The sequence below is a fragment of the Microtus ochrogaster genome, chromosome 10 (assembly GCF_000317375.1).
Source record: "Microtus ochrogaster isolate Prairie Vole_2 chromosome 10, MicOch1.0, whole genome shotgun sequence".
Taxonomy (NCBI): Eukaryota; Metazoa; Chordata; class Mammalia; order Rodentia; family Cricetidae; genus Microtus; species Microtus ochrogaster.
In genome coordinates, this window is record NC_022016.1 from 49,271,398 (window position 1) to 49,287,903 (window position 16,506).

General features: G+C 51.0%; 1 protein-coding gene across 1 annotated transcript in view; it reads right to left on the bottom strand.

Annotated features, from left to right (window-relative positions):
* Nucleotides 1–16,506, bottom strand: part of Stpg1 (sperm tail PG-rich repeat containing 1) — a 40,400-nt gene that overhangs the window by 4,547 nt on the left and 19,347 nt on the right. The window contains exons 6-8 of the mRNA XM_005353045.3: nucleotides 13,749–13,919; nucleotides 9,057–9,168; nucleotides 5,018–5,183 (exon numbers count right to left, since the gene is read on the bottom strand). Coding sequence (XP_005353102.1) covers nucleotides 5,018–5,183; nucleotides 9,057–9,168; nucleotides 13,749–13,919 — 449 coding nt within the window. The remainder of the gene's footprint in view (nucleotides 1–5,017; nucleotides 5,184–9,056; nucleotides 9,169–13,748; nucleotides 13,920–16,506) is intronic.

Sequence of the window (16,506 nt, forward strand, 5' to 3'; positions counted from 1 at the left end):
TATATATATATATATATATATGTTCGAATTTCCCGCTTGGCTGTATTCTGCTAGGCCATTGACCGAAACAATTCATCAACCAATAAAAGCAGCACACATACAGAAGGCCATCCCACATCACGCCATGCTAAAGGTGTCTGCATCTCAGAGACTCCTGCGTGGAGTATGAATTCTAGTCACACCACTGGCTGGCTGCTGGGGTCTCAGACAAAGCCCCTGGAATATCTGGACCGTGAGAACCCTCACTCTTTGCTCTTTGTAGGAGAGCTATGAGAACAAACCAAAAACAGCAGAGGTCTGTGGAGCGGCTCCCATGGAGCTAGTGCAAATTCAGTGCTCACACCGGGGCCATTCTAGCGTGTGGGGATCGACCTACTGCTAGGGGGGCCCTGGAAAGCCGCTTCGCTCTGCTAGAGGCTCGAACAATGAGACAGCTGGCTTGGATGCTTACATCTGAACAAAGGTACCCACAGGAAGGAGGAGAATGTATCCTTCTACTCCGTACGGAGGGCCTGGCTTTAGGGTGTGGTCAAGAACCTTTCTTCTCCTAAGTAAATACTACCTTGCCCCTGTTCTGGCTCTGACTCCCTCCCCAAGACACCCAAACTGGCTACATTTTGAGATAGACATGACTCCTAGAAGTCACAACTGGAATAAGCCAACTACCAGATGAAGTCATTCATTGGCCTGGGTCACTCCCAAGCCCAAGAGTCCCACATTCTTTCCAGGGAAGCCCATGGGGTGTCTGCTTGCCCAAGCAGGGATAGCTACTAGAGGTGGATACAGGCTGGGCCACCTCACACACTTGCACATTTGGTTGGAGCAGCCTCTTCCTGTCTCCTCTCACAGTACTAGGAATGCCCCACCCCCTCAGCAGAACGCTAGGGTCTCCAGTGAACGCCAGCTTTACGTACAGCTCTAGTCAAGCACTTTGAGGATCCAGGCTGTCCTGGACTAAGACACAGATCATGAGGGCTGGGTTGTCCACAGCTAGTGTCATCTGAATGGTGACAGTGGAGAGAGAGAGAGAGAGAGAGAGAGAGAGAGAGAGAGAGAGAGAGAGAGAGAGAGCAGCTGCGGCTTAAATGTCCCCTACCCTGCTCACTGGTTATGTGTCTTCAGGAAATCTGACCGCCCCAGACCATATGCTAGGAGTAACTAGGCTTTGCTCCTGTTCCTAACAGGAAGTCTGTTAAAAGGGGAGTTTTAAATCCTGAGCACAGCCAGGCAGTGGCGCACACTAATCCCAGCACTGGGAAGGCAAAGGCAGGTGGATCTCTGTGAGTTCAAGGCCAGCCTGGTCTCCAAGAGCTAGTTTCAGGACAGCCAGGACTATTACACAGAGAAAGCCTGTCTTGAAAAACCAAAACTAAATAAACAATAAATAAATAGTTTTTAAAGATAAAAAAGTTCTGAGCACAAATGAAGGCACATGTCTGTAATCCCAGCACTTGGGTAGCTGAAGCAGGAGGATTGGCACAGATCTGAGGCTAGCATGGACTGTATGCAGAGTGCCTGGCACCCTGGGCTATCCTGTGAAGCCCTCTTCTGAAAACAGGAGGGCAGCAATAATTCCCACTAGGGGGTCCAAACCTGTGCCCTGGAAGAGGTCAGCAGGGAACCCCGAGGTAGGGAGAGCAGGGAAGGGCACTCCAGCAGTGGGCACACAGGGGCAGACAAGGGAGAGAGAGCAGCCAGACTCAGTCAGCCCTTTTGTGGTATCTGGGCTCCATCACCTTCTGTGCCTCCTCCCCTTTCTCCGCGGTTCAGCAAGGGGCTAGGGACCTCAAAGCTGAGGAAGGCAAGGTCACCACCCCTAAAGGGTGAGGCAAGTAGAACACACAGTGGGTGTGAGCGTGCGTGCACGGGGGGGGGGCGCACAGGAAGAAGACTCACGGGGAAGGGGCACAACAGGTGGGTGTGTAAGGGTGGAGCTGAGTGTACAGGGAAGGGTGCTCCTGCAGGAGGAACAGCGTGAGCAACGGCACCGGGTCAAGAGCAGGGCTGTTCTGGGTCTTTCTGGGAGGGAAAGTGTGTCTGAAAGGCTACAGTCAGAGCTCCCTCTTAACTTCACATTTACAGAGTCTGTGGGGAAATGGGGGAGAGGATGGTGAGAAACAAGGGAACCACCTAGAAACAACAGAAGGACAGTGGGGGGAGGGCTGAAGGTGGCCGCTGTCATCTCTCTTCCTGTGTCCTAAAATCTGTGTGTTTGGTGGGGGATAGCTTGCAAGGAAGGTGATGGAGTCAAGACACCAAACTCCCCCTTACCCAGGGCTGGTTCCTGGTGGTGTGGGGCAATTGGGAAATCACAGATGTCCAGTGGTCACACTCAGGATGTGTGTGACCGGCAATGCAGTGTGACCAGCCTGGGTTTGGTGGCTTAGTGATGAATGACAACATGGATCCAGCTCCCCCAGCAGCCACAGCAGGGAGTAAGCACACCTCAGCTTCCGAGGAAGCCCTTTGTCAGCTGCTCAGAGATAATGGATGTCCTCAGGTCTCTGCAGGTCACTTGTGGGAGGCATCAGGACCCCTGGGACACTCCCAGGCACAGGTTCTCTGCCTGGGGGATTCCCAGGTTTGGGAGGGATAAAGGGGGCAATTTCTCACAATTCCTCTCCACATTAAAGGGCAACCGACTGCCTCTGGGGTGGAATGCAGTATCTGTCTGTTCTTCAGGGCAGGGGCAGTGACAGATGAGCCGCCTGGGAAGATGCATCCCACAGCGAATTGACAATCCCCGGGAACTTTAGGTGGGCCCAGCATAATTGGCCAGTGTAATTACAGAATTGGACCTGGGCCAAGGGGCTTGATTCTCGGGCTACCCTTGACAGGACTGCATGCTATGCAAAGCCAATGACTTAGGGACTCCAGGAAGTGGTCAGAATGGAGTCTCTGGGTGTTCCTCCGCCTGGCAACAGGTGGCATCGGGAGGACCCCATTCTGCCCTGCCTCGCTGAGTCACCCCCAGGACGGGTACTGAGAAACTTGAGAACTGAAACCTTGGCGAACGCTCGCTTCACATCTTAAGACAACCTGCAAGCCAACAAAACTTTGAGTCAGCTGGGCAGCACAATGTGCTCCTCAGCCACGTCTCCTGAGGCACAAGCTCCAGCCTCTGGTGTGGAATGGCCCTACAAGTGTCACTCCAGAAAGCTCCTGGGTTGGCCCACCTCGTTGAGGCTGCCAGATCTGGGCTGTGGGTTTGAGCCACCATGTGAAATCGCAGCTGTATTCTATTTCGGTAGGATACAGAGTAATCTCGAATGTAATGAGTAAGAGCCAGGCAGAAGTCTGAGGAGACAGACGCTTCTCCCGGTTGAACATTAAGCAGTGCATCAAAACATCACATGGTCTCTATAAAAATGCACGGCTTTTATGCGTCAGCTGGGAAAAAGTAAGAACTGTTTCCAAGTTCTGCTTCATTCAGCCTTGCAGGAGCCACAGCGGGGAAGATCCTCAACGCCACTCAGCAAAGAGGCAGGCAGGGGAGGCTCCATGGAAGATAATCCCCCACCCCTTCCTGCAGCGTTTCACAAGCAGACTAGGGAAAAGTTCATGCACAGAGGGGACTCAAGTCAGCCCAAAGGAAGGAGTCAATCCCCTGCCCCAGAGCCTGGAAAGAATCCTGCAGAATCCCACAATGGGACCACAGAAGGAACTTACCTGGTAGCCTCCATCGAAGCCCAAGTCCATTCTCCACCTCCTGTTTGACTTGACAGATTCCTGAATCCCCGCCCCATGTCCCAGACTGATGGCCAGATGGTGACCAATGTTTCCAGCCTCCTGCCACATGCCTGGTGACAAGCTGTGGCCCTGACCCCTGCCGTGTCACTGTGGAGGGGCTCAGGTACCCACACACTCGGCCCAACCCTGGTGGTCACCCTTCTTGGACCTACAAGGGGGGCTGCCACAGGAGTGAAGACTCAGAAGGTGACAAAACCTCATGGAAGTTCCACAGCCACTTAAGGAATTCTTAAGCCCTGAATACCTTCGAGTCTCTTAGATGAAAATAACATTAGAAATGGTGAATAAAGAGGCTGAGGTGGGGGGGGGGTGTCGGGAGCAAGGAGCACTTGTTCTTGCAGGGGGCTGGGGTCAGGTTCCCAGCACCCACAAGGCAGATCATAAAACATTTATAGCTACAGTTCCAGAGGACCTATTGCCCTCTTCTGGCTGCCATGGACACTGCAGACACATGGTGCACAAACACATACAGGCAAAACACCCACACACATAAAATAGAAATGAAAATTCTCAAATGGAATATATTCAACGGGGTGACACGGTTGTCTCTCTCCACCTCCCAACCCTACTTTGATGAAGCAGAATCTGGCTACATTGCCCAGGCTGACCTTGAATTCTCAATCCTCCTGCCTCAGCTTCCAAAGTACTAGGATTACAAATGTGAACCAACTGACCCAGCTCTATTTCTTTTTAAATTTGTGTTACTATGAAGTCACCATTTGCACCTACTATATGCCTGACAAATTTTTAAGTCTGAAAGCAACCCTACGAGGCAAAATTTAAACCCGCTTAGCTTTATAGATAAAGGCATGAGCGCTCACAGAGTGTAGCACACGCTGCCCTAGACCATACAGCAGGGCAGATCCAGCTCCATTGGTGTACCCCAGCTGCTGCATCTCCCCAAGCGCGGGAGAGATCCCATGTTATAAAAACAGAGCAATCAGAGCCCCAGGAAAAGCCAGCTTCATGGGGAACACAGAAAGACCCTACCAGCCCCAAGTCCTGTTGGCAAGATATGAGCACACAGATTCAGGCAAAGCCCAGAGCCTTCCTGAAGCCCAGCTCCTTCCTCCAGGAAGCAAAGCTGGTGGTTCTACTACTGTGGGGGCATGTCCCTAACAGATGCTACTCCAATGGCTTGTCAATCACTGTGACATGGGAACGGGGCCCTCCCGCCAGACTGAGTCCTGCCTAACCGGTGAGCATTCTCATTTTTGCCTCTTTGAGCATCCCCTGGAGCTACCTCAGAAGAAAATGCAGGACTCACGGGACATGAGGCTTTTTCAGAATCTTGGTTTGATCGTTGGGGTTGTAGTAACCAGGTCCTGGGCCTGTTGATGTCAGTTTTAATCCACGGCCAGTTTTGGATTTGAAGCAGGACACTAAGATCTTTGGTGAACGCTTCACCAGTGATTCATTGACATTGTAATGCCCTGAACAGAGAGAAGAATTGACATAGGATGAGATGCTCTCCCCAGATCAGTGAAAAGCAGCGCCTGCCACCAGCTCTCACAGGTACCTCACAGCCGTCAGTAACGTCACTTCAGTGGGTTTCAGTGGGCCCTATGGGAAGGTTGCCTGTGTAGACCAAAAGTCAGGCCTCCACTTGAATAACACACTTCAACTCATGGGCTACACGGCAACCTGTCCAGGTGGGTCTCACCCCTCCAACCTACACCCAGGCCCTGCAGCCCAGAGATAGGAATTAACTAGTCAGAGGGTGTTCATCCAATCAGGCACCAGGCACCTAAGGAATGCCCCCAAACATGGGGTAGCCTGTACTGATACAGCACCCCCATTCTGCAGAGCAAGAACACCTAGTTCCTGAGCACAAGGTGGTTCCAATAGCAGAATATCATCTTAATGGTTTGCAAATGTCAAATAAGCTAAGTGTGTGTGTGTGTGTGTGTGTGTCTATTATACAAACATTTATATGCAGGCAAAGACCAGGGCTGCCCTGCCCTGTTCTGTCATTTTTTGCCTCATTTCAGAGATCTTTCACTGACCAGGCTGGTGGCCAGCAAACCCCAGGGATTCTTCTGTGCCCTCCACAACACTGGAGTTATGGGCGCATGTGTGATCACACCCAGCTTTTTCATAGGTAATGGGGATTCGAACTCAGATTCTTATGCCTGTATAGCAAGTACCCTTACCTGACGTAACCACCTCCTCAGGCCCTAAGCAATAGGTTCTTTTTTTTTTTTTAATTTTATTATTTTTAGGTGGTTTTGTTTGCACATGGGCACGTGAGTGTAGTGTCCCTTGGTGGGGTCATATCCCCTGGAGTTGGAATTCCAGACAGTTGGAGGCAACCTGTTGTGGAGGCTAGGAACTGAATTTGGGTTCTCTGGAAGAGCAGCAAGTGCTTTTAACCACTGAGCCATCTCTCCAGCCCTGCATAACAGGCTCTTACTGAGAACCTGCTGTGTGGATTGCCCGTGCCCCGTGTTCTGTCTTAAGAAACCATAGTCAAATTCACTTCACCTGTGCTCAAAACCTCAGGGAGGAGAGATTGGCCTGGCTGGAGGGAGAGCAGCGAGCAGTCTCACCCCCGACACTCTCACAGCTGGGGGGGGGGGTACAGGTGTTTGGGAAGAGAGACGAGCAATACTGGGCAAAAGCCCTCACAGACACGTCGGTCCTCACAGCTCACATTGGTCCAGGCTTCCCATCACTCAAATGAACATAAAAACTGCAGGCAGGAAGCTGGACACACAACAGGCCCCTCGGTGTGAAAACGGGATGTATGTAGCCTCAGCATCTAGGAGAGCATTGTAGAAAGCAGGTTCGACAGTGACACTCTCGAACACCAGAAGGCCACTTGGGTGTGGCTTGAGTTTTTGTTGTTGTTTTTGTTTTGTTTGTACCTTCAGTTATCTGCATGTGTGTTAGCACCTCCGTTAATATGTGTGTACTTATTATGTATGTGCTGGCATGTGACGGCCAGAATTCAATTCCAAGTGTCTTCTTCCATTAATCTCTGCCTTCTACAATTCTTCTGATGTATTTATTTATTGCACGTACGTGTGCATTTACACGCGTGTCACAGCACACACGTGGAAGTCAGAGGACAACTCGAGGGAGCTGGTTCTCCACCGTCTAGTCCCGAGGACTGAACCCGTTACCAGGCTTGACAGCAAATACGTTTGCCTGCTAGGCCATCTTGGCAGTCCTCCTTAAATTTTTGAGGCAGGGTCTCAGTGAACCTGGAGTCTAGCCTAGGGTTCGGCTAGACTGGCTGGCTAGCAAACCCCAGGACCCTCCTGTCTCTGCCTCTCCAGCTCTGGAATGGCAGGAACCATTCCTGGAGCTACCGTGTAACCACCGCTGCTGCTACTCCTGACTTTTCACGTGGTGGTAGAAGCCAACGTGTTCTCAGCAAACACTTTGCCTATGGAGTCATCTCCCGACCACAGCCCCTCTAAAGAACAGAACCTCATTTATAACAATTCTCCTGCCTTAGCCTTTCAAATATTGGGATTACAGGTGCCACATTCTAATAGATTTTTAAAGACATACATGAATGGAAGAGTAACACAAAACTTGAAAGTCTATACATATTATCATGACAGCTATACACAAGTGACCGTGACTGAACCAGGGCTGGGGTCAGGGGTCAATAGGAGTCACGCCAGGAAAAGAAATCCGGTAGACTTGGTGGATCCAGAAAAGTGGGGAGAAGCTTAGCTGGCACTGCAGGGAAGGGAGTCCAGATGTTCAAAGCACTATGAATTTGACTCTGTTTTGTCTGAGTTCTTGTTTTAGAGTTAGAGCCTCGCTCTTTAGCCCTGGCTGGCCCCAAACTCAAGGCAACCTTCCTGCTTCCGTCTTCTAAGAGGGTGACTTTGTTTTAAACAGGATTTCCTTTTCTATTGGAAAAGCAATGAAGAGAGCACAGGGTGAGACTATGAGACCCAGAGGGACACTCACCCTGTGCTGGAGGAGCAGTTTAGTCCCCATTCTGTTCTTTGATACAAGGCACCCTGGGGAGCCTGTGTTGGCTGTGACGTCCTATCCCAGGGCTCTGTGGTAGGGCCTCTGGCTAAACCCCAAGGGTGCCAGCTTTGTTCTGCTGTATAAACAAACAAGGTGGGGCTTTGTGGGGATGGTGCGGGGGAGGGGGTGCCTTGTGGCTGAGCCTCCTGATTAGTGATGGTTTTGTTCCTCGGCTTGGCCTGATCTTCTGGCTTTAATCTGGATTTGCTGAAAGCTGACATGCCCTGCAATTTTCTCCACACCCTATGCCTCCCTGCCCCTCCTCTGGGTTCTGGGACCAAAGCTCCAGGCTCGGCTGGGAAAGGCTGAGGGGTCAGGCTGTGTGCGCTCTTCTGGACCCCTCTGAACTGATCGACCCACTAGGATGTCCTCCAGGGATAGAAATGTGGGATCATAGGGGTGTTGCCACCTTTTGGAATCCAGTAGTTGGATTCAGGCAAGCTCTGATGTGATTGATCCTGGGTCCTGGTCCAGAAGGCACCAGGGACCCGAAGGGAAACAGGGGTCTAGCCAAGGCATCTTTGAGCTTAGATACGCTATTTAGTGGCCAGCGGCACTGGACAAGTTTTATAACTCCTTGAGCATCTTTCTTCCATAATGAAATCCAGGACTCTGGGCACAGGCAGGCAGAATGCTCCCTGTGGAATAAATGCTGGGAAATACAGCCAGGACCTGCCGGGCGATTTAGGAAGACAGTGAAGTGACCAAAACTAGTGTCACCCTCTCTCTCCCTGTCAGTAGGAAGAAGCCACTTCCTCACGCTGGCTGCCCAGGGCTGGTGTGTCTGACCCCAAAAGGCCACATCAAGAAGACTGCTTAGGTGACGTGTGCAGAGCCACTGGGTCCCTTATCCTCTCCTCTCTGTTCAGCACTTTCTTTGCATATGTGTGCGGGCATGCGTGCGCACACTCCCCCCACATCCCCCCCCCCACACACACACATGCACCCCCCCACACACACGCCACACACACACACACACACATCCCCCCTCATACACTCCCCCCACATCCCACCCCACACACACATCCCACCCACCCACATACATCCCCCCCACACGCACCCCCCCACACACACACATGCCACACACACACACATCCCCCCTCATACACTCCCCCCACAACCCTCCCCCCCCCCCCCACCCCCCACACACACATCCCCCCCACCCACATACACCCCCCACACACATCTCCCCGCCCACACACACATGCCACACACACACACACATACACACAGGCAAAACAAGCTCTTTTCCCAACAGGCTCCCTTTAGAGAGATGGTGCTCAGAGAAGCAGAGCCAAGTCACTGCTTACCTGGAGCTGGCCCTCCGGATCTGGTCAAAGGGAAGACTCCTCTTTCTGTTTTTGACAGAAACCCAACTTGAGGAGAGACATTGCTTCTTTGTTTGCAGCCAGGGACGGAGGCCTGTGAGGGAGAAAACACACCCGGTGTGTTCAGTGCCTGCCCCCTCTCTGCCCCTGTCACCCTGCCTGGACAGGTGGCAAATATGAACCAGATTGAAACCTGTCCTTCTTGAGAGGAGAACTGACATGAGCTGAAAAGGTGGCGACTCTGCACGTGACTTTACTACCTACTTAGTTCAAGTGGTCTGTGACAAACATGCACGTACACACGCACGCTCGAATACACACATGCACACATGCACACACACCAAGGTGAAACCGGAGGAGAACGGCTAGGAGGGAAACCTGAAGACCCTGGTCTCTGGCCCCTCTTCGGCCTGGCTGAGGCTGTGTGGCCCTGCTCAGGTGGCTTAATCTCTTTGAGCTTGAGTTCTCGCTCTGTAAAAGGCATCAGGTGACCCCCACTCTGCTTGTTTTAGAGCATTGTCGTGGGCATCACAAACCATCTAGAGAAAGTTGGATTTTGCTTGTTTGTTTCTTCTCCGTGCTAGGGTCCCATGCACCACATGGCTCGGGGGGAGGGGTGTTTTTACTGAGCGTTTGGTGTGGAACGGTCACAATTTGTTTACATTTCTTTTGCTGTCATTTTTAGCCTTTCCAGGACAAGTCCTCATGCCTCTCAACCTGGTCCCCGGCTGCATTCTTCTCTGTGCAAACAGTGCTTGCTGCACACGGCATCTGGGGAGCGCCGAGTCCTATCGCTCAAGATTATGATCAAGTCTGCAATCGCTCTTCTCTCTCTGCTTTTCTGGACAGACCAGAAGTTAAGAATTTTGGCTGATCCACGCAATATACATATGAGAGTGTCCCATGCTCTCAGAACTCTAAAAATGGTATGGGGGTGGAGATGGGGGTGTTGGGTCTCGTGGGACCTGAGACCATTCTTATGTTACGCATGAATCACAAATATTTGAAGTGCCAATTTGTAGCCAGTCTCCGTATTTGTTAGATAACAGAAGCAATAAAATTGTGCCCCAGAGCGCTGGGAAATTTGCTGAATGGGTGAAACTACGGTGCTGGGGGCCGGGGCAGCTTGATTCTCCCTGATACTCCTTTGTTTGAGAAAAAAGTGTGTGTGGGGGGGAAGGTTTCTTGAGACACACAGGTGGCATTTGATTTTGTGCTCACAGAGGTGGAGGAATGCGGCTCTTCCCAGGGTCCTGGAGGCGGGTTGCATGCAGAGAACTCCTAAACAAAGACCAGATGGGCAGGCTAATTACTGGACAGGAGAGCACCAGGCCCGGGGAAGATAATAACAGCCCCACAGCACAGGACTCCAAAAGAGAAGCTGGACAGAGGCTGGGCAAGTCGCTCAGGGCACAGCATGGCTAACGGGATTATGGCCTTTGGGCTCCTCGCCTGATGCCGCCACCATTGTTCTCTAGGTTGAGGAAAAGCCTCCTGCAGACAAAACAGTTCCCTGGCTTTGTTCTTTACCCAGACAGAAAACCTGTGGAAAACGGGGCATTTCTGTATATCTGTGAGTCCACAGGGAGATTTCGCAGGTAGACTAAGAAAATACGCATCAGGTCAAAAGCAGAACAAAACTGAGTTACTGAGGCACCTGGAGAAGGATGGGGGGGCTAGGGGAAATTCACCCAGACCCTGTGCAGGGTGATTCCAAAACTGATGGAGGGCATGTGTATGTGCGTGCGTGCATGTGTGTGTGTGTGTGTGTGTGTGTGTGCGCACGTGTGCGCACGTGAACGTGTATGAATGTGAAGCCCCTGAAGGAACTGCACCTGGCTCTCGGTGGCATTTGCCTTGGGGACCTCATTAAAAGAGAACTGGCACCAGGTCAGAGAGATGCTCCAGCGGTTAAGAGCACATACTGCTCTTGTAGATCAGAGTTCGGTACCCGGCACCCACAATAAATGACTTCTTACTCACTGCCTATAACTCCAGCTCCAAAGGATCGATGCCTCTGACCTCCAAAGGCCCCTGCACTAAGGTATATAGACACTGCCCCCCCCACACACATAACATTTAAAAAAAAAAACTTTTTAACAAAGAGCAGGATAATTACAAGGAAATTCTGCTCTGCATGCTGGATTTGTACAGCGCTTAATTGCATATTCAAGATGTTCAGTCGCTTTGAAGCAGTTGTGAACAAAACTCATGCACTCTATGGGGTTGGGGGAGATGGCTGAGCCAATAGAAGAACCCAAGTTCACACCCTCAGCACTCAGCATAAAAAGTCAGGCACCGTGACACTCATCTGGGGAAGGCAGGGACAGGAGGGTCCCTGAGGCTCATTGGCCAGCCAGTCAGTGAGGATGTGTTCTCAAAAATAAATAAATAATAATAAAAACAGTAGACAGCAATAGAGGAAGAAACCTGATGCTTACATATGAACACACAGGCGCACATGCATGCACGCACACATACACACACACACACACACACACACACACACATATGCACCAAGCATATATTGGCAAAAAGAAAACAATTTTGGCCTGGACCTCGGTTATTTGCAGAGTCACAGCTGTGCGGGCCCAGAGATCGTTCACTTGATGATGGACAGTGATCCCACACTGCTGTGTCCAGGGCCCTGTGAACCAGTACAAGGGTGCAGCCAGCTGTCTCAGATGACATGTTGCACTGGAAGCATCCAGGCAAAGCTCAAGCCTTATCACCACCCTCTGTTGCAGCTAAGGAGGCCACGGAGGAGTGCTCATGAGGCCAGAGCAGAGCCTGCCTCCCAGGTGGCCAGTGCCTCTCTCTGAATACCATGCACCTGGGCAGATCATGCTTGGACCATAGCCCTTCTTTCTCCCACAGCTTAACGGCTTCCTCTCTGGAGTTTCCACAGGGCAATCTGAGAGAGATGCTCTAGGAACCTTCTCGGGTTATGTCCCACTCTTCCCAGCCCCCCTCAGGGGCTTCCCAGGGCACAGAGAACAAAGTTCAGACACTCCCCTGGGGTCTGCAGTGAAATGCTGACCCAGCCACAATCAGCCCTGGGAACATCACTGGTCCAAAATTAAGACAGGCTGTAAATATCAAATGCACATCAAATTCCAAAAACTTCAGTGAGACAAGGGGCCTCCTGAGACATCTCAGTGACATTTTGGATCTACTGGGACATATTGCAAAATATGACAAGATATGTTATAAAAGTTCATTTCATCTATTTCTTTTTAGTTCTACATGCCACTGCTAGAGATCTCTAAAGGACACAGCTGTCCCCATCAAGTCACTACTGCCCAGAGCCGACCCAGCAGGTGCCACCCCTGCTCCAAGCACATCACAGTCAACTGACCCAGTCATATATGGTGGGCAGGAGCTCTGTAGACAAATAAGCATGACTTACAAGTCGGGTTTCCAAAGAGGAACTTGAGACTGAGGTTTCTGAGACCAAAATCCTTTGGGGCACACACCTTCTGTGTGGGATTGTGGGTCATAGCCCCCTAAAGCAGCTGTCATTGATTCCACTTTATAGTGGTGGCTCCACAGACCCCATGACTAACCAAGGACAGCCCACCCCCTTCCCTGCTTACTGCAGACCTGTGCACCAGGTGCTGTCCTCATTCCTCATCCTAGAATCTCCCCATGAGTATCTTCACCAAGTCTGGAAGGTGAACACGTATTCACACACACACACACACACACACACACACACACACACAATACAGGACCAACAACCCAAGTCCTGAAAGGCTAGTGGAGCATGGGCAAGACGTGGGGCATGGGAGAGTGGAGATCTCAGCCACAGCTTCTGTAGCGGGGTCATGGTTTTACACACTGTGAAGATGCGTCACTGTTTTACCTCACCTGCCTAGGCACCTTCTGACTGGTTTAGCAAAGAGCTGAATGGCCAATAGGCAGGTAGGAGAGGATGGGTGGGACTTCCAGAGAGAGAGAGGCATTCTGGGAAGAAGAGAGGTAGGATTTACCAGCCAGAAGTGGGAAATACAAGCCCCATGGCATAATGTAGATTAACACAAATGGGTTAATTTAAGTTGTAAGGGCAAACTGGAAACAAGCCAAGGCCAAGCTTTCATATTTAATAAGACGTCTCCGTATCATTATTTGGGAGCTGGTGGTCCAGAGAAAGTTCAACTACAGCTTCCTGCAGACACCCTTTCCCACCATTCCATTCTGCTCAGAGCACTACTGCACACACACACACACACACACACACACAATTCCTGACACCTTTATTCCAGACAGCCGGAGCTACACAGTAAGACCCTATCTCGGAAAGCAAGAATGCTGATGATTTTCAGATATAGAAAGAAGCTGGGTTTTCCTTATCATATTCTAAAACGTAAACGAATAGTGTCAGCAGCTGAAACAGGATGCACACAGCTGTTACGACAGAGGAGAAAACCACTGGCAGGCTCCACAAGAGTGAAGAGGTGGTCTTCCTGCAGCTTCCTGCAGCTTCCTGCCGCCCTCTACCGTTGCTGGACCTTCAGATTCTTGTCTTAGCCTCGGTCACCCCTCTTCACCCCCAGCTTGTTCACAATGCTCACTGGCTGACCCTCTGTGTTAAAATCCTTCTCCTCAAACCTCACGCTCTCCCCTGAGCACTGGCAACACAGGCACTGGACAAAGGTGGGTGACGTTCCTTACATAGTAATGGTTTGGGGCAGGGTTTCCCGATTTGACCACTTTCATGAAGCTTGGCAGCTGGAACATGCTGGAACATGAGTTGCTGAAGTCCTTCTTGGAAGACAACTCTGGGCGGATGGTGTATGCATTGGCAGCGGGATATTTAGAGATGTTGTCGCCCAGCCGGGCACACTGAGGAAGAAGGAATAGAATCAGCATTGCCAAGTGCCCCCGGGGCTGTGAAGACAGGTCAAAGGGAAAGGACCCTGTCCCGAGTCCATCGCTGTTTGATTTATTGCTTGCTTATTTGCCCGATTGTTTATTTGTTGAGACAGGGTCTCACTCTGTAGCCCAGGCTGGCCTGAAGCTCACTATGTGGCTCAGGCTGGCCTCCGACTTGCAATGTTCCTCCTGCTTCAGCCTCCCCAGTGCTGGCATGCTGGGCACGAGCCACCATGCCCAGCTTACAAGCATTTTTTCCCCTAAGAGGAAATGCTGTAGCAAGTAACAGTAGTAATTGGACCTCGGGCTTTGTGGGCTCGCTCTTGGGAAATGCAAGTTCAGACCCATTCCGATTTCTGTAAACTAATTTAAACTCTTCGTCATCTGCTTGGGACCTGGACAGGGCGATTTTCCCAGCAACGCATTGTCGCTACACCCTGTTCCAGGCTACTTCCTCCGGCCTCGTCACCTGTGGGGTGACTCCTGCCACAGGAAGGGTCACATTGGTCCCAGTGGCGTCTACAGGGTGTCTTCAGCTAGCTTGGAGGGGCAGGGCTAGTCAGGGATGGATGCTCACGCAAGTCTCCCAACCCTACCAGCTCGTGTTCATGCCAGGTGCAGTGGCACACACCTGTGGTCCGGAATTTGGGAGGCAGAGACAGAAAGACAGTTAGTCTGAAGTCAGCTAGGGCTACCCAGTGAGACAAACACTGTCTAAATAAATAAATAAATAAATAAATAAATAAATAAATAAATAAATGAATAAATAAATAAATAGGTCATCAAGGGCAACAACAAATCACGCAGTCATAAAAACCCTAAAATACTTACTCTTTCAACAGAACCAACTCCAGCCCTTTCTAGAAACCAAACTAAAATATTTTCAGTTCAAAAACAAACACAGTGTTTGCCACCTGAATGGGGGCAAAAGCCATAGAAACTCAATGATAACATCTCCTCACCTATGACAGCATAGCTAGTATTAGAATCTGATAAGACAAAAAAAGTTCCCATGATTTCACGGTGAAAAGCTTGGGAACACTGCTCTGGGTTTTCTCCACTCAACAGAGGTCAATGCCACCCAGGTACAGGAAGGGGGGGGGGGCTGGGAGCCATCCTTTTCCTCCCTCTACCCCCTCCTCGAGGGCTGGGTGGAGATGGTTCTCAACGGTGGCACCGGGTGGGGGGCGTGGGTTTCACCAGAAGCAGGGCTGCCCTTATCTGGCTTGTAACCCGGGTTCAAATCCAAGTTCTCAACAGCAAAGTCTCCACCAACGGCAGCAGCCTGCACTTCTGGCCACATGTTTACCACGGATTTGTTGCCGCCTTTGGTTTTCACAACTTCGAACGGCAGACATTATGACCATTTCACAGAAGAAGAAAGTCAACTCTGTGAATAAAAGGGTGAGGAGCCACCATCAGCAAGGCAGTCTGTCTCCACCTGGCGACGTGGATCAGACATGACATTCAAAAGAGAAATGGGTCGGGAGGCACGAGGCCAACACCCTGGTGGTGTCTTTTTGGCCTTCAGAGACTTCCTGCTTTTAAGTTTGGGGTGCAGAGGAGAATGTTCTAAAAAAACGCCCAGTGATGCCAAGTTCCCCGAGGCATCTTCATAGAATATTAGTGTCTGCGGCACTAGCCCTCCAGTCTGCACCCTGCATTTACCTGCCAGGCCTGTGGTGCCCAATCAGCCCCACACTGACCCTCGACAACTTCTCCCAGACTCATACTGACTCCTCCAGAACCACCCCGCCCGCCACTGTGTGACCCAGAAAGACCACCGAACTTCCCGCCCACCTGCCTCATTTAGCTTCCCGGTCAGAGTTGTAGAAGATTCTAGAACAAAACCTTGGAGTGCCTTGATGAGGTGCTTTATGTCATTTAGACTCCGAGAGACGACAGACCTTCTCAAAGGGTTGGGTTTCACCCTGACAGCCATCAGGAAGTGTGTAGAATTTATAGGCCCACGGGCATTTTCGGGCAGCCTAGCCCCGATTACACTCAAATGGATCCTTGTGATCCCCTTCTGAGATGGGAGTCTTGAATTCCTCAAGCGTCAGAACCCAGAAGTGGGGCAAACACTTTCTTACCCTCATCTAATTTGGGCAGAAACTGGAGACCACGTGGGGTCTACAGTCAGGTATCACAAACCGCTTAAGGTCCGCTTCCCAAGAACGAAGGAACACAAGTATTTAAAAATATAATGCTGGGGTTGGAGAGATGGCTCAGAAGCTCTGGCTTTCACCAGAGGACCCGGATGCATTTCCCAGCACCCACAGCAAGCAACTTAGACCTGCCTGTAACTCCAGTTCCTGGGGGCCTGGCGCCCTCTGCTGGCCTCTGCAGGTACCTGCACTCATAGATCATGCCCCCGCCCCCACCCCACCCCAAGACTCATAATTTAAAATGTTTTCTTTAAAACAAGAAATATGCTTTGGGGGAGCCTAGGCAGTTTGGACGCTCACCTTACTAGACCTGGATGGAGGTGGGCGGTCCTTGGACTTCCCACAGGTCAGGGAACCCTGATTGCTCTTCAAGCTGATGAGGGAGGGGG